The sequence below is a fragment of the Bactrocera neohumeralis genome, chromosome 4 (genome assembly GCF_024586455.1).
Source record: "Bactrocera neohumeralis isolate Rockhampton chromosome 4, APGP_CSIRO_Bneo_wtdbg2-racon-allhic-juicebox.fasta_v2, whole genome shotgun sequence".
Taxonomy (NCBI): Eukaryota; Metazoa; Arthropoda; class Insecta; order Diptera; family Tephritidae; genus Bactrocera; species Bactrocera neohumeralis.
The window spans coordinates 79457426-79484653 of record NC_065921.1 but is presented as its reverse complement, the minus strand read 5'-3'; the positions used below and the strand labels follow the sequence as shown (position 1 = coordinate 79484653).

At 40.5% G+C, this 27228-nt stretch overlaps 3 protein-coding genes across 3 annotated transcripts; all 3 read left to right on the top strand.

The window, feature by feature from the left end:
* Positions 1-915: 915 nt before the first annotated feature.
* Positions 916-4235, top strand: LOC126757164 (catenin alpha). Its single transcript, XM_050470852.1, has one exon. The coding sequence runs from the start codon at positions 1088-1090 to the stop codon at positions 3824-3826; it is 2739 nt and encodes a 912-aa protein (XP_050326809.1). The 5' UTR covers positions 916-1087; the 3' UTR covers positions 3827-4235.
* A 12525-nt stretch (positions 4236-16760) lies between these two features.
* On the top strand, positions 16761-20109 carry LOC126757184 (uncharacterized). The gene is made up of 5 exons (XM_050470881.1): positions 16761-16964; positions 17129-17209; positions 17271-17633; positions 18956-19079; positions 19135-20109. The coding sequence occupies exons 1-5, from the start codon at positions 16886-16888 to the stop codon at positions 20084-20086; spliced, it is 1599 nt and encodes a 532-aa protein (XP_050326838.1). The 5' UTR covers positions 16761-16885; the 3' UTR covers positions 20087-20109.
* A 3176-nt stretch (positions 20110-23285) lies between these two features.
* On the top strand, positions 23286-25054 carry LOC126755864 (uncharacterized). Its single transcript, XM_050468581.1, has 5 exons — positions 23286-23478; positions 23542-23613; positions 23675-24010; positions 24073-24199; positions 24331-25054. Exons 1-5 carry the CDS (start codon positions 23400-23402, stop codon positions 25052-25054), a joined length of 1338 nt encoding a protein of 445 aa, XP_050324538.1. The 5' UTR covers positions 23286-23399.
* The last annotated feature ends 2174 nt before the right edge of the window (positions 25055-27228 follow it).

Here is a 27228-nt window from a genome sequence, read left to right as displayed (position 1 = left end):
TGCTTAAAAATGTATGTACACAATTCTTCAGGAAACCCATCTGCAGAACAGTCAATCAGCAATTCTGCATAATTCATTCAATTTGTCGTTTCAATGACTGAACTAGTATAATTGAAATTGGACTCTCTCCCCACTGAGTGTCCGTGAAAAATCGTTAAATGCATTCTGAGTTGCCCAAATGCCGTCGTAGCATGTTTCGTGTGCATAATACATATAAACATTAGGGTGTGTAGCATTTTATTTCAATTCAAATTTTATTTCAGAAGATCTTTCTTTGAGAGAAGCAAACAAAAATGTAAATTTGTGTTTAGAATGAATTTTAAGCCAGTAGATCTCTAATATTTTTCATAAAAACTTGGTCTTCAAGTATGATATGAACATGCGGTTTAAAACTGAGCCTCATATTTGATTATTAGGTTTGTAACAGTCGTTTTATGTACCAAGCGGCTTAAGTTTAGAGTGACTCTAGCTTTTTTCAATATTGAATGAATCTCTTTAAGCTTCTCTCGGCGGTTTAAAGCATGTAAAACCCGGTATTTGTTGTGGAATTTGAGCTAAAGAAGTTTTTGTGGTAGCTAAAAATTTATTTCAAGTATTTTGTAGTAGAAAATATTCTGAAATATAGAAGATATATTTGGTTTTTGAAGAAAAAAAATTAATACAAATCTTCATAAATATTTTTCCTATAATTCCAATCATTTTTGTCCTTTATATATATGATAGCTTTCAAAATCTACACATAATTCTCATAAACATAGTTTTATCGTCTCTCCTAACCACCCTAATGTGTCTCCACAGCCCAACATTGACAGCTCATTGTATTGAGAGAGCAACTGAGCGAGCGCTCAAACGCCAACCGCAGCAAAGTGCAGATACACAATCTTTTAACGCATGGAGAGAGTTCGTCCAACAACTGGCCGGGAGTAATAAACGAACAACGGACGCGAATTGATTTCGGTGTAGTCGCTAAATATTTACGTGCACGTAGATTTTTTTTGCTTGGAAGTGTAACCAACCTAGATATTTTGTTTATACATATTTCTTTTTTGGTGTGTGTCTTTTACACATTCTATCGCCTTCGATTACCATGATGGGCGTTGTATCAGACTTTGGGCAGATAGCTACTAAATGGGATTTGAAGAATCTGGAAATCCGCACTATGACGGTGGAGAAAACATTGGAGCCGCTAGTGCTGCAGGTGACCACCTTGGTGAATACAACAGAGCCAAGTAAGAAGAAGAAAGGCAAATCGAAACGTGCCAGCGCACTGGTGGCATCCATTGAGAAGGCAACCGAAAATTTCGTCATCAAAGGTGAACAAATCGCTTATGAAAATCCAGACATAACACAGGAGATGTTGGCTGCCGTGGAGGAGGTGCGTAAAACTGGTGATGCTATGAGTATGGCGGCACGGGAATTCGCGGCTGATCCCTGTTCATCGCTAAAACGTGGCAACATGGTGAGGGCGGCACGTAATCTACTCTCGGCCGTCACCCGTTTGCTTATATTGGCGGATATGGTCGATGTGCACTTGTTGCTGAAGTCTCTGCACGTCGTCGAAGATGATCTGAACAAGCTGAAGAATGCCTGCAGTCAGGATGAGCTATTGAATAATATCGAACAGTTTGGTGAGAATGCCGGTGAGTTGATTAAACAGGCCGCTAAGCGCCAGCAGGAGTTAAAAGATCCACAATTGCGCGACGACTTAGCAGCGGCACGCGCTATGCTGAAGAAGCACTCAACTATGCTGTTCACGGCTTCCAAAGTGTATGTGCGTCATCCGGAATTGGATTTGGCAAAGTTAAATCGTGATTTCATATTGAAAGAAGTGTGTGCGGCAGTGAATACGATCAGTGATGTGGCGCAAGGCAAGTCTTCGCAACCAACCGAGATTTATAGTGGCGCTGGTGAGTTGGCAGCAGCCTTGGACGACTTTGATGAGGGCATCATCATGGACACTTTGACCTATAGCGAAGAACATTCGCGTCAATTGCTGGAGGAGCGTTTGGAAAGCATCATCAGCGCGGCAGCTTTGATGGCTGACGCAGATTGTACACGCGATGAGCGACGCGAGCGCATAGTTGCCGAATGTAATGCCGTGCGACAAGCGCTGCAAGATCTACTCTCCGAGTATATGTCGAATATTGGACAGAAGGATCATACACCCGGACTGGATAGAGCCATCGATCAGATGTGCCGTAAAACACGCGATCTACGACGACAGCTGCGCAAGGCGGTTGTTGATCATGTTTCCGATTCATTTCTGGAGACATCTACGCCACTCATCGATCTAATTGAGTGCGCCAAGACGGGCAATGAGGTGAAACTACGTGAGAAGGCGGACATATTTACCAGACATGCCGAAAAATTGGTGGAGGTGGCTAATCTTGTGTGCAGCATGTCGAATAATGAGGATGGCGTAAAAATGGTACGCTTCGCAGCATCGCAAATCGAGAGTCTCTGCCCACAGGTCATCAACGCGGCATCGATTTTATGCGTGCGTCCGAACTCGAAAGTGGCACAAGAGAATATGGCCGCCTACCGACAGGCATGGGAGGCGCAGGTGCGCATACTAACCGAGGCGGTGGATGATATCACAACAATCGACGATTTTCTGGCGGTCTCCGAAAATCACATACTGGAGGACGTCAACAAGTGCGTCATGTCGCTGCAAATGGGCGCGCCACAAGAGTTACGCACCACAGCTGGCGCCATACAGGGCCGCTCGGCGCGTATTTGTGATGTGGTCGAGGCGGAAATGGACAACTATGAGCCATGCGTTTACACCAAACGCGTCATGGATGCTGTGCGCGTGCTCAAAGAGCAAGTAATGGCCAATTTTGCGCAACGAGTTGATACCGCTGTCGATGCGTTGATCAACAATTGCAGTCGCGACGTTGATGAGAATGATTTTATCGACGCATCGCGTCTGGTTTACGATGGCGTGCGCGAGATACGACGCGCAGTGCTGATGAATCGCAATTCGGATGAACTAGATACGGACACAGAATTCGAACCGGCTGAGAACACAATGTCCGAGACGCGCAGCAAATCGAGCGCACAAGATGGTGGCCCAACGGTGGATGAGTATCCCGAGATTAGCGGTATTTGCACAGCACGTGAAGCTATGCGCAAAATGACGGAGGAAGATAAACAAAAGATTGCCCAACAAGTAGAACTTTTCCGACGCGAGAAACTCACCTTCGACTCCGAGGTGGCCAAGTGGGATGATGCTGGCAATGATATCATTTTCCTGGCCAAACATATGTGCATGATTATGATGGAAATGACAGATTTCACGCGCGGTCGTGGTCCCTTAAAAACCACCATGGATGTCATCAACGCCGCCAAGAAAATCTCCGAAGCTGGCACGAAGCTCGACAAACTAACACGCGAAATCGCCGAACAGTGCCCGGAGAGTAGCACCAAAAAAGATTTACTCGCATATCTACAACGCATAGCGCTCTACTGTCATCAAATACAAATCACATCGAAGGTTAAGGCCGACGTACAGAATATCAGTGGCGAACTGATTGTATCCGGTTTAGACAGCGCTACATCACTGATACAGGCAGCCAAGAATCTGATGAATGCTGTTGTGCTCACCGTTAAGTATTCGTACGTCGCCTCCACGAAGTACACGCGTCAAGGCACCGTTACATCGCCCATTGTTGTTTGGAAGATGAAAGCACCGGAAAAGAAACCGTTGGTGCGTCCCGAGAAGCCGGAGGAAGTGCGCGCCAAAGTGCGTAAGGGTTCGCAGAAGAAGGTACAGAATCCCATACATGCCCTGTCGGAATTCCAAAGCCCCGACGGCGCGGTCTAAAGTAGTTAAAGTAGCAATATATATGATAATTCTTGACATTTCTCATACAAAACGGAAATGTATGTATTCCTGGGTATTAGTAGGCGTATATTACAATTCATGTCCGCTTGCAAAGTTCGACTGAATAAGTATGAATAAAGACAAAAAAATATAATATTTTGATTCTCCGAAAATGGCATTCAAGTTGGAAGACTACAAAGAAGCACGTAAACTTCACTTAAAAGTTGGCGAAAGCTTGTAAAAAGCGCTGTTTGGAGTAAGCGGCTTATTCGCTGAGTTCTACTTTTGGCATGCACCGTTATTCATACGCTCATTTATTTAACTTTTATTTTACTATATTTAATTTATGACAATTATCATTGCAAAATATAAGGGTTAATTAAAAATTATAAAATATATTACGAAAAAATTTTATTTATGTATCATCATGGTTGTAAAAGGCATGTGAGTATGTACGTATGTATGCATGTGTGTATTTTTCGCGAAAATATTTCCATCTCTTCGCCAATGTGAATGTGTAAAATTAGGCGAGAGAAAAAACATAAACAAGGTTCTGTCATGGCATTGCACAGAGCAAACGTCAATTCTTTTGTAATATTTTTCCTCGTTTTCGCTTTCACACATCATTCTTTACGTGGTATGCCGTCACATCTTCTCAGCAATATGTATTTTAAGCCGCAGTGAAGTACTTAATACGGGTACCTAGAAAGGTCTGCTGCTATTCTGCAAGTTCATGCATACCCTGTAGGAAACGAAATGCACTGAATTTGAGCAATATTTACACGAAATGTTTTTTTAATCCGTGCTGAGGCTTAATGTAGGCAAAAACAAAAGTTTATAAATTTAAAATTGAAAATTTTGCAATACTTCCGCAATGACATATTATGAAAGGTAGGTGGGAACTTGTATCTTGTTACTTCTCCTCTATTACCCAGTTTGTTTGAAATCGGAATGGTTGCGAATGTTGGAAAGGTTACGATGATTCAAAAACACAAGCTTACAAGCGGTACAAAGCCTTCAAAAACGTTCAACAGATCGTTGAAGACATGTCTATTTCTAAACGACTTTCGAACTCTTCAACTGATGAAAATATGAAAAAAGCGAAAGATATGTTGCTTTAAAATCGTCAGACAAGTGTTAGAGAGATGGCATAAGAGCTCGACATACCTGGCGAATCCGTTCGTATAATGTTGGTGGATATTTTGAGCATGAAACGCGTTTGTGCTCGACTCATCCCGATAAAGCTGAATTTTTTTCAAGAAGAGTACGATTGTGACCAAATTTAAAGCCAAAAACGCAATGAATACCATCGATCAACCACCGTGTTCACCAGATTTAGCTCAGTGTGACTCCTTCTTGTTCCACAGACTTAAATTGCCGCTCCGTGGTACTCGTTTTCAGTCGATCGAAGAGATAAAACAAACAAAATTTGCTGAAGGAGCTGAAGGCTATCTCAAAAAGTGCTTATGAAAAGTGTTTCGAGGACTGGAGAAATCGTTGGCATAAGTGTATTACATCTGGATTTAACTTTAAAGACAACAAAATAAATATTCATGAATAATTCAATATTTTGCGTTTTATTTACAATGTTCTGGGTACTTTTTTGTCTTTTGTGTCACACTGTATAGAAATTTATCTCATATTTCTAACTACTAAACTGTTCAACATACACGAAATACATTTAAAAATTTCTACAGGGCATTTTGACTATGACATTTAATATGAAACCAACGGCTCGCTCTGTATCTCTCTTTCTTGGTTTCATTGTTCTATCATTTGACAGCAGACAGCACGGTTTTCTAGGGTGGCTTACAATGGCACGAAAATAGCAGAGTCGTAGATAGATAATTGAGTATACATACATACATACATACATACTATATGTATATAAGAGGGAACGGAATCTCTATCTACTTTTATACTATTGACTTTTGTAATTAAAACAACTCATTTATGTTGTCGAAATTTATCTGATGAGTGAAATATTTAATCAGTAGTATTTGTATGTAAATGTAGCTCATTTATATCTCAGTTTAATTAAGTAAATATAATACATACAAACATATATAGAATACGTATATATGTATGTATAAAATCGTTCTATCGTACCATAGCTTGCCGTGCTCTTTTCAGCTGCAGCTGTGCATGCTGAGAGCAGAGAGCGTATTAATAGAGAGGCGTTCTATGAATGAAAATTTGGTTTTGAGTGCTGCCACATGTATTTTTTTTCAATATTCATATTTAAAATGATCTGGTATTTAATACAATAAAAATACATTTAAACTAGTTATGCACTTTCGACACTCTTTTTGGAAATTATCTAAAAAGTTAGGTTATATAAAATTTTAATTTATTTCTATATGAGGCTAATAAATTAGTTAATAAACGGAGAAAAACACAAGAGAGAGAGAGAAGCTCAACAGTACAGTTTTACATTATTTATATAACTAGAACCGGAAATACTAAAGAAGACCTGGACAAAACTTTATAGGGAGCTTAGAACGATTAGTAATTTTAATGTATTTTGCTGCACCGTGGCGGTTGCGTATCTTGGCTGCAACAAGATAGTGGTCCGAGTCAACGTTAGGATCTGGAAACATACGCACGTCTATAACACTGGAGAGGTGTCTTCTGGTTGCTGGCTTTGCGATCAGGGGACAATCAGGTAGCATGATGAATTTTTTATGCTGGAATCTAGTATTACAGATAACTATATTTTGCTTCCCGCAAAGTCGATCAGCCTCAACCCATTTGGGGATGTTTCATAATGGAGGCTAAATTTACCGACCGTTATACTAAAGATACCTTCATCATTTAAGATGACAACTTTGGTCACATCGTCCTTCTGTTCTTCCTATTGATGAATTTTGTCTTGATGCGAATTGTGGCTAGACGCTAGGGTGAATGTCAGTACTCGGCGACGGAGTCTCTCTCTTATCACGTAGTAAATTCCACAAGGACCTACCCGCCTCAGTCCTAGTCCCGTCCATCGCATTTCTTGAACGGCGGTGATGTCAGTCTTTACTCTAACGAAGACTACAAGCGGAACCTTCCCAATTAAGGGACCGGAAATTCCAGGTGCATGCGAACCTGGTGTCCTGTTGGGAGTGAAAATATATTGAGCAATCTAAACTGCACAGTATAAAAGTTTTCGTCGTAAAGCCTACCAGAGATAGTAAATAAAAATAAATCCAAAAAAGGTTCGAAAAAAAAAAAAAATCGTCTATTCCACTATTTTTCAAGTTAAATCTCTTTGTAGACCGATTTTACATTACAAGTTACATTTCTTCCTAAAAAGGGAATTAGTGGCAGATCCGCTAAACTGATCTAGAGCTGCAAGCAGAGCCATAAATTTTCTTAAATCATTTAATCCTTCAGGATCCGTCGGTGTTATAACTGCAAAGCTTAAGCTTGCAACAAATGTATCATTTAGTTCTAAGCGAACTTCGTCAGATTTACATTACAAGTTACATTTCTTCCAGCTTGGTGGCAGATTAGAGTCGTATACGTCCCAAAAGCAAGTAAAAGCTCTCATGTCACCGCTAAGGCTTAAAAGGCTTATCAGTTTCTACTCGTTTCGTTGAAAATGCTATTGAGAATTATGGACCTCTACATTAGGGGTAGAATTCCAAGAAACGGAAATCTAGTGTCATTGAGACTCATGGACCTTTACATTAGGCGTCGAATACCAAGAAAACGGGCTAATAAGTGCTCAACATTTTTACAGTAAAGGCAGATCCATTCATACTGCCTTGCATTCGGTAGTGTCATGGCTATGCTAACAAAACCTTAGGTTTTTCAGAGTCAACAAAAAAAGAACACTAATTCATGTAGGTCCTTAGACCCACCCTGTGACGGTGGGACGGTACCTGACATCCATACGTGGATAACTAGACAACATGAAGACCTGAATATCCACCGGACCCAAATATTAAGCGGGCATGAGGGGTTCAGAGGCCATCTATACAAATTTCAAAATGATGTCAGTACGTATTGTCCGATGTGTATGGAGTCAATAGAGGAATCTGAACACGGGTTTTTCCACTGTTCTCGGTTTCTAAGCATACAAGTAAGAGATAAGTTAACAGTACTAGGTGGTAGTTTAATGGTGGAAAATTTGACTGCACTTTTGTGTCAGTCCTCTGAGAAGTGGAAAGCTGTTCGCGAAGCGGCAACTTCCATCACGACAAAATTAAGACAGTTACAGCAGAATAGGCGTCAGTCCGTCCGTGCTATAGAGGAGACGTAAAACGTCTTGTCACTCCCACGAAGTAGTACCTTATCTGGTGGTTCCGTGGGTGAGTCATGAGTTGGGAGTAGTTTGGGTTTAGCGGATTAAAGTTCCACATTCCGGCTTTCGATGCTTCCTCCTACTATAAAAAATTCAACAAGATGGCTAAATTTTTGAATATGAGAATGGAGGTAAAAGATGATCCACTCAAAGCCATAGCTTAATAACTAATAGTTAACAGAGTCATTCCTCAGAGCCACACAGTCATCAATAAGAGTAGATGCGGCGGTTGGCTGAGTCCTAACCACGGTAAGAACTACGGCCGGGTGCTGAAGGTCACTCGCACTGCTGCATTACGGAATTAAGTCATATTTCGCAACGAAGAAGAATGCTGCAGTAAAAAGCGGCGTTACTTCCAGCGCGCAGCTCCATAACCAAGACCAAAATGAACAATTGATATTCAAAATGAGTATCACAGCAGCAGCGACGCATTGCAGGCGCAAGCGAAAATTTCGCATACAATATTCAACACCCACGCAATTTGATATGCAACACGCGCTAATACCGAACATGCAACGTGCAACAAGAGAATAATGTGCGAATACCACACGCCGCGTCATTTCAAAGACTCGCTAGTAATAAACAATAGAATGGCAAATAAGTTCGGAAGGACAAAAACAACAAGGCAGAAGTGTTGTGGAGAAAAGCGAAACGCGAGCTAAGCCGCGACAAGCGCTTGCAACAAAGCGACAACGGCATTTAAATGCTGCCCCCCAGCAGCAATAACAACGACTTTGCGCGTCACCAACAGTCGGAACAATACAACAAATATTTGCAACAAAAGCAAACACCACACTGACTCTCGGGCGGTGTGGTAAAATGATAGCGACGCGACCTTTGCTGGCGACACGTACGCCGCGCCAACGCGGCAACTGCGGTGGGAGGGTTGCGCGTCAGTGTGTTCACGTGTTCACCTGTGTGTGTTTGAGTGTGCGCGCGGGCGCGTTTTTTGCACCAACTTGTTCGCACTAATATCGCAAATACCCGCACGCAAATTGCGCTACTTTGGTGGCAATTGCAAATGCATGCGCCGCGAGTTGCACGAACATGCGCGGGTGCGGGCGCGCGCTTTGCACCAACAACAGCAACAACAGCGGTGCTGCTGCCAGCGATGCATTCGTTTGTTAAATTCGGAATGTCGGCGAATTTGTCGCCAGCGACTGCCAACATGCCACGTGCAACGCGCACTAACGCCGCGCCGCGTCGCGCCGTGCAATGCCAAAGTGCCAGGTGGAACAGTGCAAATGCAACACTCACACACATACACCCACATGCAGTTATAGCTGTTGTTTGCGCTCGAGCGCGAGCTTAACGAATTCGACATCAGGCTACAATTTACTTTAATGAAGCCTTGCTTGCTCACACCGCGTTCGCATTGGCGCATGGGGATGGTGGGCGCTAATACATTGCTCGATGCAAATGAGTGACAAATGCAGGCACCGATACACACACATATCCAGTGCATAGCTGCCATTGCTACTACGAAAGCCAACTGAATCTATTTACAAATGTTGTTTTTTTTTGTTTTTGTAATTTTGTCTATTTGTTTTGTGGCTGAAAGGTTCAATGGAGTCGGTTACGTGGCAATTACCCTGCAGTCGGTTTCGTTTTGATAATAAATTTACCTCGTTTCGGTTTAACCTTGGTCCATTAATTTGCCACTGCAGTGAGTTGGCTTAGTAATGAGCAGGGCACACTTTTGAAACTGCATACGTGTAGGTTATCTTGCTGCATTTCGACACAAATGCAAGCATTTCGAGTCATTTGATGTGTGACTGAGAGACTAAATTCGAGTATTTTTCCCTTAAATTTGCAAAAATTGGAGTAGACAATCATTTTCATGCTTCCTGGGTGCTAAATATTACAGTTGATCTTGACCTCCGCAAAATATTTATCACTTTGATGGAAGCTCGAGATTACTACGAGCTAGGCATCACGTATGGGATCAAAGATAGTCCTCTAAGCATACAAAGTAGTTGAAACTGTGAAGAAAGTACTTCTCAGCACGCAGAAATATCAATATCCAGGAGCTTGCTGGGAGCGATGGAGGTAATCCACGTAGATGGCTCCAAGAGTCTTCAACCTGCTTCGAAAATTGCTTAGTAATTTCCGGTTCCATGTCACAAAACCGGCAGTTGTTTCCCAGTATAGAGCGCGACAAGGAGACGGAATTTGTCTTAGACGAGGTTGATCATATCTCCTATCCTTGCTAGGTTGTAACCTACAACAGCTTGCCGCGGGGCATTCCTGTTTTCTGCTGCCAGTGCTTTTTTCTCCCCACTCTCTCCTCCCAGCGGAGTAACTCATTTGAGGTGGGGGACAATCCGCAATGTACAGTTCTAGCTAATAAACCTGGAAGCTATCCCAGAGCGGGCTAGTTCGTCGGCCAGCACATTGAAGACTACTCCTTTATGCCCCGGCACTCAGATCAGATGTAAACGGTTGCAAACTGATAGGCGCTTCAGCCTTCTTATACACTCTTCCACTGATAGCGATTTGACCTCATAGGCTGAGATCGTGCTTAGTGCTGCTTGACGAAAGTTGCGACTGAGATTAATTCCTGCACACTAACTTATCGCAAAGACTTGGAAGATGCTCGGAAAACATCCTATTAGTACGAATAGCTTGGCATGCGGTCCAGCGATGCCTGCTCCAATGCCTTACGATGTTTTCGAGTTGCCAGTGTATCACTGTATAGTGCTACCCCTCAGTAGTAGGTCGAGTGTGGAATCACTCCACTCCGCCTTACTGCCGAGAGTAACTTTAAATGTCTTTGTGAAGTTTAACCTCTTCGTAACGCCGTCTCTTGTAAGAAGGGCCAGTGGTGTATACAAGTATTCCCCTAAGGTCTTCATTTGTTGAAGGAATTATCCTGCCTCTACCATATCCCTCTTCTGCCATGAGTAGCATGATATGCTTCGCTGCCTGTTTGATCACTCGACGACACCTAGAAAGACAATGTCATAAGTGACAATAGACCTTATGATCATGGTATACAGCCACCTGATGATGCCTGGCTTGCACCCACAGGATCTACCGTCTAGGCCTCCGCATTTCTTTAACATATGCTCCGACTAGTGTCAATACCTGCTGATACCGACTGCTTTCTTTTTTAGACGAAAGCTCGGAACACACCTAGCTCCTAGTGGAGGTACTCCAAACTAGGACGATATCTTTCTAGGCTATTGTAGTGGTGTTCACGAAAGGGAAATTTAGCTGCAATGTCAAATAGAAGTGGATTATCATCTTAACAGGTTTTTTTTGTTTTTGTAAAATTCAGTATCGTAGAACAAAACGAGGATGCCTGCTAAAAAGATTGAAAATAGAATTACACCAAAGACCAATATGATGGCTTTCTATATATACCTGTGTAATACCGATTTAAGATGCCATCTTAGAAATCGAAAAGTTTTACCATCCGTTGTGAACTTACCAACCGATGATAATGGCCGAACTGAGGTCTGGAAGTGACCACATTAAAAACATACCTTCAGGAAATCTGCGAAACAGCTAGAATATGGTATTCTTCATGAGGAGCTGAATACAGTGTAAAGTTTTTGACACGGCAATAAAGAGATCTTTTAGAAAACTAAGAACTTAGAAAATTTCAGGAAGGAGTTTAGGTGACAAGATCTCAGAGATGAAACCACCCAGACACTTTCTCCTACATTGTCCTGCCTTTGCAAGGCTGAGGTTGAAACATCATAACCTTCGGCAAGCAAGGAGACATAGTAGAAACTCATATTAGCCGTCTCAACAAATTCGTGATAGGCCCAACGCGCTTTGTCGATTTGTAAGGATCTTATGATCTATTATGTAGGAGTTTTAGGTAACAATGCACCAGCCCTCTGTTCAGCGCTGTTCAAGTGAGATCTGTAATAAGGTCGACCTCTTAACCTAACTTAGATCTCCCCACTTGAGAATATGTGTATTGGCCCGACCCGGCACTTTTGGAGTTTTACAAGTCTTCCGTGCTCTTTTGAAAATTTCGTTCGCGACTCACTAAAATATAGCCAGGCTGATGGATATTATTTATATTTTTGGAATCAATAGCTTGTAGTAGTTTTACCCTGTTCTCTGTGGTCTAATAAGACCGGTTAAACTTTGTCATATAAACTGCTTGATGGAAAATATACTTTTATTGTATACCCTTAGTTTGCTCCACATTTCATCTCTTTAGTGGCTGCGTTGTAGTTTGGTACCTTCCATTCCGTCTTTCCCTTCCACTTGTGAATTCAATACTTGTCTAACACAAAAGTTTCCATCGAAAGGTCAGTGAAAGTTTCCCAGCAAATCATAACACATACTCCTTCCTACTCGTTTTCCAACCCGCTGAGCAGCACGTGTATGAGATCTCCGCCTGGGGCATGGAATTGCGACAACGTTATCATAGTACTACAAGTTATGCCAAATGTTTAATTCAAAAATCACAACTTCATCAATAATGCAAGGACGATTAAAATGAGAAATTAGAAAGTAACAGAAAAAAGAAACTGAAAAACATTAAAACCCTGACCGCAGCAAGAAATCGAAGAGCGCCGTAACGAATGGTTTTCGAATCTGTAATTTATGAGCTTCCCGTAGGTGTGAGTCAAACAAAATGCTTTGTACCACATCACCACTTCCAGCCAATTGAGTTTTGCAATTCTGCACCAATGCATTCGATGTCATTGTTCCTCCCACCCCTTTTTGACTGGCGGCGCTGCTGAGATTTTCAAATAAATGTTTGTGAGTAAATGTGCTGAGTTTTCTTCTATTTTCGCTGTACCTATGGACGTTTGCTCCATTTTATTGGATTTTTTTTACATCTGCTTTCATTAAAATTCAATAATTTTGCCATTTGCTTTAACACTCGAATTAATTTCGCACAAAATGTAGTAATTTACTCGGAAATTACACGAGAGTTATATACTAAATGTATGCTTGCTGAGCAACTGGAGACAAAGAGACAACAAGTGGAGGTAAGTCATTTTTCAAAGAGCATTTACAATATGATGAAGTATTCCTTTTATATTTCCCGCCAAGAAGAGGAAAGCTTGTGATGCTAAAGAATGGTATTGCCTGACCTTCTCAGCAGATGTAGTTATTATCCAGACCACTAGCCAATGTAAGAAGTCATGTTCCGGCAGATTCTATCAATTCTCGATAAGATAGCGTATCAGTATCATAATATATTATCAAAAAGATATAGTATTCGGATGCAGATGGCTCTCCAAAGAATACGAAAGACCCCATAGTTTCAGAATTCGCTCCCCAAGCTCGATACTCAACAAAGAAACCAAAAATGCATTCCTTTTAAGAAAAATTAATTAGAAGCAAATTTTTAATTTGACTTGAAGAAAATTATTGCTCTTTTATTTGCCATGTTCATGCTCGAGTCTACACTCTTTTGGTCTTTATTGTAAATATGCTTATTTATCGTGAGATCACGAATAATCATTGGACAGCTATTGACGACTGTCCGTTGTGATGCCCAGAACTCCGAGATATGCATCAAAAAGACCGTCGCATATCGGCCACAAATTTATTTAGGCGGCTAATATAAATTTTTGCCAATTGACCGGGTTCGTAGAAAGTATGGCAATAGAAACGCTGAAACCTTAGTCTGTCCAAAGCTGGACAGTGGACTGCGTCCTCCAAAATATTTATCCTTACCGCTTGAGTTTCAATAGAACAGTCTCCACTTCGGACTTGTGAACGTTGCTAGTAACTCCAAGGACCTTTTACGTTCCACTCTGGGCCAGAAGGCTTTCGTAACTCCACAAATGCTGGCTGCTGACCAACGCTTGCCGAGCTCGCGCACGGCCATATATTCAATGTTCGAATGCACGAAGACAGGGGAGTCCCTGCTCGTTCCTATCTTGATGGAATTAAGAGTGCCTTTTCTTGCAAGCTCATCGTCTTAAGAATTTACAACGATTCTGGTGTGGACAGGCACCCAGATAAGTTTAATATAGAAGTAGCTTGATGCTTCTGCTAGTGAGGTTATGCACTACTTGACTAGCTCTAGACTCACTCTCAGCGAGCTCAAGGTATGTATAGCAGTTCTGCTATCGTAATGGATGTCCATATACTTTCTTAAAAGAAGCCGATCTTTCGAGAAGTACATCTTTTGCTACTTCGTTGGCTGTCACTTTTGTTTCTACGAACTTCTACAGGCGTTCTGAATCAAGATTTGATTGAGAGCTCAGGACATTAGACAACTTTCCACCAAAGCTTCGTCACATTCGTGAAAAAGCTGATTACGTCTCTTCTAGGTTTGGTTAACTATTCAAAATATTAACAATGGTCCTTAGTTGGGTTAGAACCTCATGAACACTATCTAAGAAAAACGTCTTCAAATAAGACTCTAAATTCCATTCTACACACATACACAGAAAAAAGGATATAACCAAGTGCAAGTCGAGCTAAGCAATCTTCATCTACAAACCCATTTTCTAATTTAAATATTCACCGACATCTACATCAACTTAATCCCCATTCATGCGCAGCCGTTCTCGCATTCACCTACGCAAACATACATCCATAAATACACTCACAAATGCACATCCTTTCCGTGCTTAACATCCTTTAAGGAAGATAAGCATAAAGAGCGTAGTGAGTTTGGCAATAAAAACGCGAAATGTTTATTAACCGTGTTAGACACATAAAAAGAATTACAACGAATAAAATGATATGTGAATTTTTATTACACTAATTGTGTGAAGATAAAAAGTTATGAAATGCTTACCAAAGCAAACAGGAAGTGCGCACATCATACCGGATTCTTTAGCGTGCTGCTTCAAAAGAGAAAGCGCACAAACTTTAAATCAGAAAGGGGGGTTTTAAAGCAGTACGAATATGTAAGAGAAAGGAGGTAAAAATTTGAAAGTGCTGCTGGAAAGCTTGAGAGAATTTTTTAACAGTGTTTTGCTAATAAGTTTGACGCCATTTTTGTTGTATCAGAGAGCTGATTCGGTCTGGCGAGATTCGTGATCATCATTCATACGTTTCAATGTGTTGATAAAATCAACAAAAGTATTACTTATGAAGACAAACCAGGAGGGGTTAATGGGTATCTTGATTTGAAGAAATCTTTCGAAAAGAAAAGAAGTCAATGGTCATTTTACGAAGCTCCATTCCTGCCAGCTCGTTGGGATGTCTGAAGCTGTGCGCTCCCAAGTGTTTAAGTCTTGACCTCTCAGACGCTATAGTCAAGAAGAAAGTGTTGAGTTGTTTCCAAACAGCTTCTGAAGATGGCGTCTGGTAAAATTCCCAGCCTTACTGCGTGGACCCCAATACAAATTAGGGAGAGACTAGCTTTACTGAGGGCAACAGATCACTAGATATCTTGCCATCGATCTAGGGCCAAAAGGCTTATGCGACAGCGCATGTACCGACGCTGGCCCAGCGCTGGCCAAGCTTCCGCGAAGCCCAGCTAGCTAGTAGTAGAACACAAGAGGATACGGCAGCACCGACCCGCTCCCATTCTACCGATAGCGATGATTCTAAGGTGTCTTTTCTTGCTAGCTTATCAGCTTTACAGTTTCCTGCGATTCCGCTGTAACCTGGCGCCCATACCGGTCTTATCAGAAAGACACTCGATGCTATTGCTAGCGAGGTTAGGCACTCTTTGACCAGCCCTGAAAGCCGCTCTGCTATCTGAGTGGATGCTACTGCTACCTTAATGGCTGCAACCTCGCCCTGGAAGACACTGCAACAGCCAGGAAGTCTAAAACTTTCTCCACAACCTTTGACCCATCCATGAAGAAGCTCGCTGCCTTTCTCCTCTAACGGCTTCTTCCCACGAGAAGTAACCGCCAGAGTTCGGTCGGACGACTCCTTGACAAGTGATACGATATGAAGTCAAAGTGAGTGAGGATTTCAGAGTATTCAGATACGTATAATTTTAGAAACCCAGACTCACTGAGTTTAATGGCAACATTCGCAGCCATTCACCTTCCGACGATGTCCAGGGGCAATATGTGCAAGATGACGTTAAGATTTCCGAAATCTCCGGTGTCAGATTCCAGCTTTGCCGTCACAATAGGCTTCAGTTTTGTCGAAATTTTCCTCCCAGCGAGCATTCTTTTGAGAACTGAGTACAGGAAATACTAGCTGGGTGTCAAATCCGGAATTCGAAGTCCAATTCATGGATTTTTTCCATTGTTTTCATTGACTTGTGGGACGGTGCATTATCTTGGTGAAACAGCACTTCTTTTTTCCTTCAAACGGTTTAAGAACGCTATGTAATAGTCGCTCTTGATGGTCTTTCCTTTTTCAAGGTAGTCAATAAAAATTATTTCATGCGCATCCCAAAAAAATTGCACAGAGCTTTCTCATACCCAAATATTCCAGAATGATATGAAGAACACATTCAGTTGATATCCTTAGAATGCCTGTTATCTGGAACAACTTCACATTCCGGTCATCTAAAATTATTTTAAAAACTTTTTGATCTTCGTCGGTAGCAACCCAACAACTCAACATCTCAACATAGTTTTGAATTATGATGTACTTATACATATGTAAAGCATTAGCTTTTCGACTCAAAATCCCAAAAAAAAAACGTTTCGCAGACTGGATATAATTGTCAGTTTTTTCTTTCAATTTGAATTTTCTAAGAAATTGAAGTTTCTGCCATACATATATATATAGAAAAATACAAACTATTTCTCACTGATGTCTTTAAAATTTTATTGAAAGCAATTTTCAAGCAGATAATATATAAAATAAACTTATATCTTCGGTTGCTTTAAAATCAAAAATTTTTATTTCGCAACCGCAAAATGCCCGTCAAAAAGTGCGAAGGTGGTGAAATAAATTTTCTCTCGGAACGCCTCAACATACCGCTTTTATTGGCCACACGTGAGAGCACGCGAAACTACAAATAAGGCTAAGCACATAGTGGAGAAAGGTGCAAAGCAGCGATGAAAGAACAAAACCCGTTCTAGCCGAGGCATTGCTCTTCACTCCACTGCCTGCTAAGCCCGAATTACATGAGTCTAACTGAACCTTAATCAACTTTGCAGGCAACAGCTTTAAGAATGAACGCATTATATCCAAATACATTAAGACCAAACATAAATTCTATACAATGGACTGCATTGCAGGCAAGTCTTAATACTAAATTCTAAAAATGTTAGATCTTCATTTGAAATTTTGCCTTTACAGAGAAGGGCATCGAAACGCGTTCGAAGGAGCATGCGCGTCATCTCTTAGGTGATTATCCTGAAAACACTGGACCATGCTCGAGTCGACGCTTGGTTGATGACGTACGTGATGCATACAATCTCAAAACCTTTCATCTGCCACCCAATATTTATGATATCTCCAAGGAACCGTTTGCAAGTCGTCGTGGTTTGGGTGGCGCATATTGGCGAAAGTTGAGGAAAGAGTTTAAAATTGATTTGCAGGAGTATAATAAATACACACCGCCAAAGAAGACCAGAGACAAGTGGAAATTGTATAATGTAACGAAATTAACGGATCGGTTCAACTTGCCACACAACAGGCATAAAGGAGTTTTTTTGAGCAGTAAGTGTGAGGCTTAATGGAAATAACAGAAAGTGATAATACATTCTTATTAGATGAGATTAGATTTAGATCAGAAATCATATTAGATTTAGGTTATTATTGTAAAATCATAACTGATTAATCAGCTTTTTTGGTAACTTTATTATAGGTTACCAAGAGTCATGATTCTCCAAATAACTGTTTTCTGTATCTAATTTCTTTTGATACCTCTTCTTCGCTTATAGCCTATAGATACATAAGTACTGCTCGAAATTCTGAGTACTTATCAGCTTAATTGGGAGAGATACAACCCAAACGCTTATAACTGAACAATCGGTCATATGACTGCTATATGCTATAATCAGCCGATCTTAACAATTTTCGTTGTACTATTTCTAGTTATAATGAGTAAATTTTTCACAAAATTGTGTACTCGTATTAACTTAATCAAAGCAGTTGTTTTAGAAAATCTCGTTTTCGAAAAATCGGTTATATGGGCACTATGATATATAATCATCTAATCTGAGTAAAATTTGCTACTCGAATTCTAGTAGTTATAACTAAATACTTTATCAAATTTCGTATTGTTAGGCACCTATTTTTAGGAGTTATTACAAAAAAACTCGTTTTCGAAAAATCGGTTGTATGAGAGCTATGAGTTATAATCAAGTAATCTTAATAATATTCACGACCTAGTTTCTAATGATTATAAACAAATATGGGACAAAATTTCGTATAATTAGCTACCTATTTTTAGCAAATATCACATATAATAGCGTTTTTGAACAACCGCTTGTATGGCAGATATACGCTATAGTCACCCTGTCTTGTTGATTTTTATTGTTCAATATTTACTTATGAAGGATAAAGTTTTCACAAAATTTCATGTTTCTAGGGGTTCAAGTGTAGCTATAAAAGATTAAAATCGCGTTTTTGAAAAGTCTGTTGTATGGCAGCCATATCTTAGCGACTTCTGATTTTCATGATTTTTTCCATACATATTCTATTTAGGGCAGATATATATTACACGCAATTTCATGATATTATCTGTATGATTTTAAGAGTTATAACAAAAAAGCTGGTTTTCGAATTAACTTTTATATGACATCTATACGTTCTAGTCGTACGACCTGATTTCATGATATCATCTGCATGATTTTAAGAGTTATAGCACAAAATCTGGTTTTCGAGTTAACTTTTATAAGGGATCTATATGTTCTAGTAGTACGATCTGATCGGTTTTAACAGAAGATAAATCAATTATTGAAATTACACATGTGTACCAAGTTTGAGTACAATAAAAGTTTGATAATAGACATATAATGTTCACCTTCCCCACACAGATCCTCGCCAGCGACCCGCCAGCACACGTTGCATGGTGACCGATCCAGTATTGGTGAAACGCTTGCCCACAGAACCTTCACCGGCGCAATATAACGTAGAAAGGCATACGATTCAACATAACATGTATGTAGCCGTTATTGTCAAATGTATTGACTAATTGTGGTATCCCCAACTGCAGGTCTAAGCCCATACATCCGCCAAAGCATAATCCACACTTGTTTCTACGCAACTCCTGCATACCCGAAAAACTGCCGGGCATAATACGTCGACACTTGAGCTTCGAACCGGCGGTGGGACGGTATGAGGTGCGCTTCCCGAAACACTGCGCTTGTGGCAAGAAAATCTTCACACCCGGTCTGCCGTTAATCATTGATCGCGAGAAACGCAAGAAATTCCGTCGTATACCATACAAGAAGATCAAATCGCATTTGTACTGCGCACCGGATTTCACGCATGTCATCGGTCACGGACATACTTATGTCTTCCGCTTGCCGGGTTCTAAACTGCATCAGCCCAAGAAATTGGATAAGTCGTTAAAGCGTTTGTTTTCTCCACGCGCTGCACAACAATTTCACGACTATAGATATATAAATATGATATTAGCGCCGCGCCGAAGACGCTTATCCTACTTCCCACCATATATAAATCTCTATCAAGAGCAAAAGGTACGCTTCAATTGCATTGTAAAGGTGACTATAATACGTCGACCCTTGAGTAAAGGCAAGAAACTGGGTTTCGGTGGTACGGCCAAACGTTTCTCATACGTCGATTATCACTCATCAATACTCACGGCCGCACAGGCACGTCAGATTAAAGAATCTTTACCCGCGGAACGTCAGCTGCAAGATCATCCTATAACACGCAGACCTTTGACGGAGATCAAATCGCGCTTTTTAGAGTGGTATACAGAGCAAAAGGAAGAAATCCGTCCGATTTTTGAACGTAAGGGACCGGCCAAGTTACCACCGCTACCGGAGCCAAAATTGCTGGTGACGAAAAAGGATTTGCTACCCGACTTAAAGCCTGGTGTCGCATATAGGCCGCCGGTTTTATATAACAAACCAATTGATATCCATGAATTTCTCAAAACAGCGACGACCACAGATCAAGAGACGGTAGATGAGAACTGAAGGGCTTTTTAAGTGTATATTATGTAGCGTCAATAAATTTTTGTGAAAATGCAAATAAATATATTTGTCAAAACTTTAAATAGTCCGCTCTTGGTTGGTTGGTTGATTCAGAAGGGTGGCGAATAAGCGCTGGTCTACAGCCGGCCGCATACATATAGCCCACTATACTCTCGCGTGGTAACCGATTATGCCGTAACAAAACCTTTGGTCAAGTTACCTCTACTGAGGAATGAAAATCATGTTTTTAGTTACTCCTTGGTCTGCTTTTCTCTGTCGCGTAACCAGCTTAATCAATTTAACAAGATCAAGTATGTTTCCATGTTAGTTCCAATAGCCACACCTCGCGATTCATCATGAGTCGGAACAATTCATCTCAAGAAATGGACCCGTAAGTTGGCCACCAAGATCATGGCCGTGGGGCACTGCCCTCATACTTCATTTGTATATCGAAAAAGTTATTGGTCGGATAAGACGCAGCCGCGGTCGAGAATAACTAACTCTAGAGCCTTTGTTGATGTCGGTAGTTTCACAGTCCTCACTTTCTCAATGAATACCTAGAACGAGTTCTGGATACTGAGAACGTAAATTATTTTCGTTGAACTTGTGAAATTGGGCACACTTGACGCCTTTTTCGTCTTAAATTGGATCTAGTGTTAGACCTTCTTCTAGAGCCTGCTGAGTTTCCGAGAAACTTTGTTGAAACATATTGAGTACACAAGCTTTTGGAAAAGACTCCCGGTATTTTAAGAATAATACCACGTTAACTAAATACTTGAACGATTTTGGTTTGAAACATTCTTCAATGTTCTCAAAACTCCAGAGGCATTTAGGAATCGGTAAAGAAATTGCTATACACTTTCCATTGAACAATTAACTCACGAAGATGATTACTTCAGTCTCGAAGTTGCCGGCTTTGGTGCCTACACTGGCCATTGCTGGAAAGTTCTTCAGATCTCTAAATAATTTGGATCCCAGTCAGACCTTTTATTCGCTGCCCCGTTGCTATCATAAATCCCAAATGTAAACCTCATAAAACTTTCTCTCTTATATGAAGCTGAGCCACACATAATCTCATTCAATTACACACACAAATTTGCCAATATGATTCCTGCACTCAGTTACGTCTTCTAAAGCAGCCTGAGTTCATATTTCATACACCATTATTACACTTTATGTGCGCCACTCTGTATGTACATATGTAATTTTATTTATTAACCCAACCATGATATATAAACCAGCCAGCGTAACCATAAACTGCAAGAAACAATTTTGCACATTTCAGCCACTTTTAGAATTTACTATATTAGAGAGTAAGACTATGCGAGCGAGCTCATATGAACGTGATGAAGATGTTGAACGTGCCGCCCGTCCACTGAAAATTGCATTGCCTGCACTAAATCTTCGATTAACTGCAAATAAATATTTGTAAGCACACTCATACAGAGAAACTCCAACTTATGGTTGGTTGGAAAGTAAAAAAGCTTCGAGGCAGTCATGATGCGCTCTTTTGGATGGAGCCAGCGAGCTTGCGTATTTACAGTCGAAAATTATAGACAGTGTAAACTGCTTTATGGATAGGCGAATATTTATTGTTGCTGAATTAAAGAGTTCAAGTCGAAAAAAGGTAGATTGAGGACATAGAATACCGTCAAAAATTGTATATTATCAAGAGTTTCATTAGAAAAACTAGAGAAGTCTGAGTTACGTTTCCATTATCCTAATGCCTGGGATCATATGTGACCTGGTCTACGAAAAGGGGGCTTAGGTGTCAAAAAAAAGGAGAACAATTAATGAGATAAAGAGAAACTGACGACTATTTTTAACAGCTTTTCCCAGAAAACTAGTTTTCGCACGTTGGCCCCCTTTTCGTAGACCAGGTCACATATATTCTTCACTTGAGCAAAAACAACCTTAGTAATGGACGATGAAACGTAGTCATGAACTATGAATAAGGATCTCCGATGCCTTTCCTTACATTTTCTAGTGGCATTAACTCGGTAAGAGCTCCTGCTCCGATTTATAAATTGAGTTAAACTCCAGACTTGGTGGGAAGTATTCAGAGACGACTGCTCTGAAGCTTAAAAGAGCTTGTCAATCGAAAACCCTCATAGACAACAAACAAGACCGGACAACGGTTGAAATAGCAGTGTGTTCCGAGTCCTCATTTTGATATTACTGTTACTAGGTACGTTTCCAAGTCTCAACAAGAAAAATTCTGTGATTCGGATACTTAACGAATTCATAAAGAGGCACGTTGCATATTTGAGAAACTTGCCAACATGAGGTTAAAAAAAAGGTTCGAATGAGCTCAGAAGGTTTCTAACCCCAAAACGCTTACCTAACAAGATAGTTCAATAATTGACTCAAAGACTGATTGGGAGGGACCTCTCCGAGCCATTCAATACCAAGCCAGCTTTCCGTCAGGGAGACTCTAGTATGACTTCTTCAATCTATTGCAGAAGCAGAGCTAAATAGAGAATATTTTAAAAGAGTTACAGCTGCTGGGATATGCCGATGATATTGATATAATTGGTCTCAACAAGCGCACCGTTAGTTCTGCCTTTTCCAGACTGGAAAAGGAAGCGAAACGTTTAGACCTGGTTGTGAATGAGAACAAGACGAAGTACTATTTCTCCTGTCATCAAGAAAAAAACAGTCGTCGCATTCGGTGCTTGGCTCACGCGTCTCTGTTGACCTTCACAACTTTGAAGTCGTAGATAACTTCGTCTATCTTGAAACCAGCAACAATATCAGCTTTAAAATCTACCTTGAACTGAGTAGGCAACTGAAAAGTAAAGTCTTCTCTCGACGAACAAAGACATAACTTTACAGGTCTGAAAAGGCCGCGGATTGGAACGATGAGATATACGGGGAAATTGACTACGCTTATTAGGTCATGTTGGTTGGATGGATGAGAACACTACAGCCTTGAAGTATTCGAGTCAGTACCCGCTGGCTGAGAAGAAATGACTGGTGCGCTGTTGTTTACTCCATTAAAGGGAGAGCAACTACTTCCCTTGCATCAAAAGTTGATTAAGAAAGTAGCATACACTTAAAAACGTCATTTTAACTGAATAATTAATTTTAATATAAATTTTATACAGATAACCAATAAAAGAAATGTATATTTTTTTCTAGGCTTTATAATCGAAGAGTTACAATATTTATATAGAATAGGAATAGGCAATATAATATTTGATATATAAATAAAATAGAGAGACAGAGGCACAAGTTACTTTTCATAGAATATAAACAAACTTTTCGAGATAATATATACATATATACCAATAGACGTTCCGAGACCATTGGAAAAATGCACCATCAATACTGCAGGCGTAATGAAATTAATTTTCTAACGGACCGTCTGACCCTACCCCTGTTCCTAGCCACCCGTAAGTAAACACTAACTTATACCCTACAAATTTATACAAAATTAACCATTTTATTGCCAAAAGGCGTCAGCTCGAAGAAAAGTTATGAATACAGAACAAGAACTGAGGAAATCATCCAGAAAATGTGTGAAGAAGGTATGAACGACACTTTACATACATATAACCACAAACCACTATCTTATCAATTCACTTCCAGAAAAGCGACTGAATACGAAAATGCGAAGCGTTTATGAAAAACGCATTGGAATATATGCAGAAAACCCAAGACCCTGCATAAACTTGCGACACATCAAGCTGGTGCGCGACCACAGTGATACCAAATATTTTCATTTACCACCGAATATCTACGAAACCGACAAAATACCATTTGAGAAACGACGCGGGTTAGGCGGCGCTTACTGGCATAGATCGTCTACGAACAAGTTGTCCTTAGGTAATGCACAAGTCACAAACTGGCAGTTCTATAATATACCGCGTGATAGCGATCGCTTCACGAATCGACATAATCATTACAAAGGCAAATTTCGGACAAGTGAGAGTGACAAAGAATATACGATAGTATTTTAAAATAAAATATATATTTACAAAATTTAGTGACACCGAAAGGTCGCGGCACAAAATGGAATTCACAGAGCGATCTCGCCGAAAAGCAAAGCGATCTGGCAAAGGACTCCCAACTAAACCGTCTTAATCTAAATTGGGATTTAACATCTCAACATTAGTACGTATTCTTGTCTACTAAGATCATAGAAACAGAGAGAGGTCTGCCAGAGAGATCTTTTTTTGATCTTTAAGCCCCCAAACAAACTATTATTGGTCTCCTACTTATACTTCTTTCCCCTACTCTATCAGCAATCTCCGAACAAATGCAGCTAAACCAAATCCACATGTATTTTTACAAAATTCCTGTGTACCAGAAAAACGAATGAGCTATATACCGCGTCATCAAAGCTTTCAACCTGCTGTTGGTCGTTACGAAATTGCAATGGAAGCCGCCATTCAACCCGTCATCCAACCCGCTATCAAACGCGTTCCCTACGTGTCGATCAAAAAGAAACTCAGCCATTCACAAAGCATTCCAAAAATTGTAACTGGCGGTGTACGACGACGTCTTCTTCACTGGATGCTGGATGCAGCAACGCTCACGCAAGCAAAACTGTTTGATCTTGATGACCTGGAAGAGCCGCAGCTTAGAAGAGCATCGACCTCAAGACATGCACAAAAAGTAATGCCGATGAAAGTAGCAAATATTCGATTTAACTCAATTATTGCGGAGCCGAGGATGAAAATCAATGTTGGAAGTTCTAAACAACCAGCTCCGCGTGCATCTGCAGCCAGCAAACAGTTTCAGTTAAGCCGCAAGGAAGCGGCTGTGCAAAAACAGTTTGTCGCTAAAAGGGAGTACAAGCGTAACTTCAAATTTCGGCCACTTCCCTCGCCGAAAGTCTTGGCTACAAAGACAGAGATCTTCGCAAATATATATTCTTGCGATACGCCGTGCTTTTATTTTAGAAAGCTTGATATCAATAAGTTTCTGAAAAAGTCAACTGCAAATAAAACTCAAACTAAATGTTAATCTAACCCAAAACTCGTGTTCGAAAGTGAAAGGAGAAGGTAAGGCGCAACTGAAATTATTGCCAGATTATCACACTTCAAGATAAATAGTAGTAATCCTGCTCATAGTCGTAGTAGATATATATTAAAGGGGGTTTTTTCAGAGTTTTACTTTTGCTTAACCTGATTTCTATTGAAAGATCTGAAACTGTTCCAGAAATCTGAGGTACGATTCACTTGTTGGTCTTCACTTGTTGGTACTTCAGATCTGCAATGGGTTCCAGGGCAGTCTGATTTCCCTGGGAATAGCGAAGCTGATGAACTAGCCAAAACAGGCACCACCTTACAATTAGACTCCGGAAAAAGAGGGTATTTATGTGCCACTGGCTACTTGCAGATATTTTATTGACAGACATGTTATAAACAAAGCCGAGTCTCGGTGGAATAAATCCCTTACTTGCTCAACAAGCAGGTAAACGTGGCATGAATGGAATATGTGCCGCACATACCCACTATTGAAATTGAAAAGAAATGATATAAGAACGCTGGGGTGTACCAACAGGTCACTGTTTAATAGGCAAACATACCAGTAAACTGGAAACGCCATAGGTCCATCCGTTGAGTCCAATTTTTAATGACTCGATCGAGCATTTTGTCTGTTAACTGGCAAATAACACGCGTGACGGTTTGCTCCATGACCTGAATCGAAGCGGGATTGTCCGCATAGACTTTAGACCTTCCATATCCCGACAGGAAAAAATCTAACGGTGTGACATCACACTATCTTGGTGACCAGTTGACCGGCCTTAAACGTGAAATTATCTACTCACCGAAATATGTTCTCAATGAATCCTATGACTGATGCGATATGTGGGAAGTGGCGCCGCCTTATTGAAACCAAATGTCGTCGAGATCACAAGCTTCAATTTTAGGTGTCAAATAGTCGGTTATCATTAGTTCGATAAAGATCCGCATTGACGATTATGTTCTCACCGGCGTCACTTTAGAGAAATATGGCAGATGAAATCGGCCCAAAAACTATATCAAACCGTTGTTTTTCTGCATGAAGTGGCAGCTCATGAATCTCTTCAAGCTTCTCCTCGTCCTTAATGCGGCAATTTTGCATTTTTGCATACCCATTGAGCCAAAAATGGGCCTCTTCGCTGAACAAAGTATGGCTCGAAAACGTTGGATCTTCTTGGAAGTTTTCTAGAGCCCACAAAACAAAGCCTTGTCGCTTGTGTTAGTCGAGCGGCTTCAGTTCTTGCACAAGCTGTTTTTTTACGCTTTCAATTTAAATCTCGACGTAAAATGCGCCAAGTCATTCCATACGTCAGTTCGATTTCGGGCGTCATCTTCTATGCGATTGTAAGGCTCTATTTGGGAAGTTAATAGCAACTATCGGTCGAGATTTTCTTTACAACGTCTCGAAAGTTGCGCAGATAAAATTTTTCACAGAAGCATGCGGTCGTTCAGAGAGGAGCCAATAGAGGAGGGAACTTTGGGCCCAGTGGCATCATAATGGGTCTCCTAAAGACCTAAATGCGTCATTAGACAGCCACTCTACCTACCTACTTACCTATAACAGATCTTTATGCACTAATATATAAATTTTGATATCGCTAGACTACAAAAAGCTATCTTCAGTCTAAAAAACTTGATAAATATAGGCTATGATCTTGGTATACTCATCCAGTTTCTGCAATCTTGCCATATGTGATTACTGTCTAGCTTCGATTTGTCAGTGTGTTATTAGTGTAACTAAAGCTTTTCTAGATTAGCCTTATTCCTGAAAACCTCAAGCATGTTTGGTTCCCTCATTTGTTTTTTGATAACAGGGCCTATTCCATCCTCGTCATATGCTTTAGTCTCGACAACTTGCCCCACTTCGATTGTTCAAGGTGTTTTTAGTGTAACTAGAACTATTTTAGCTAAATCTTATCATTGGAAACCTGAAGCATATTCGGTCCTTCTCATATGTTTTTTGCGGACCGCGCTTATTCGGTCTTCCTTATATGTTTTCATGATCATATTCTGAGTTCTGAGTCTAATAGCTCTTTTTAGTGATTAAAAAACCTTCTATCCAGTTAGTCTACAAGTACTTATATAATAAATAACCACAAGAGTTCCATTAACTCCAAAAGCTCTCGAAATTCCTCCAACTAAAAATAATTTAAAATTTAACGAGAGTATTTT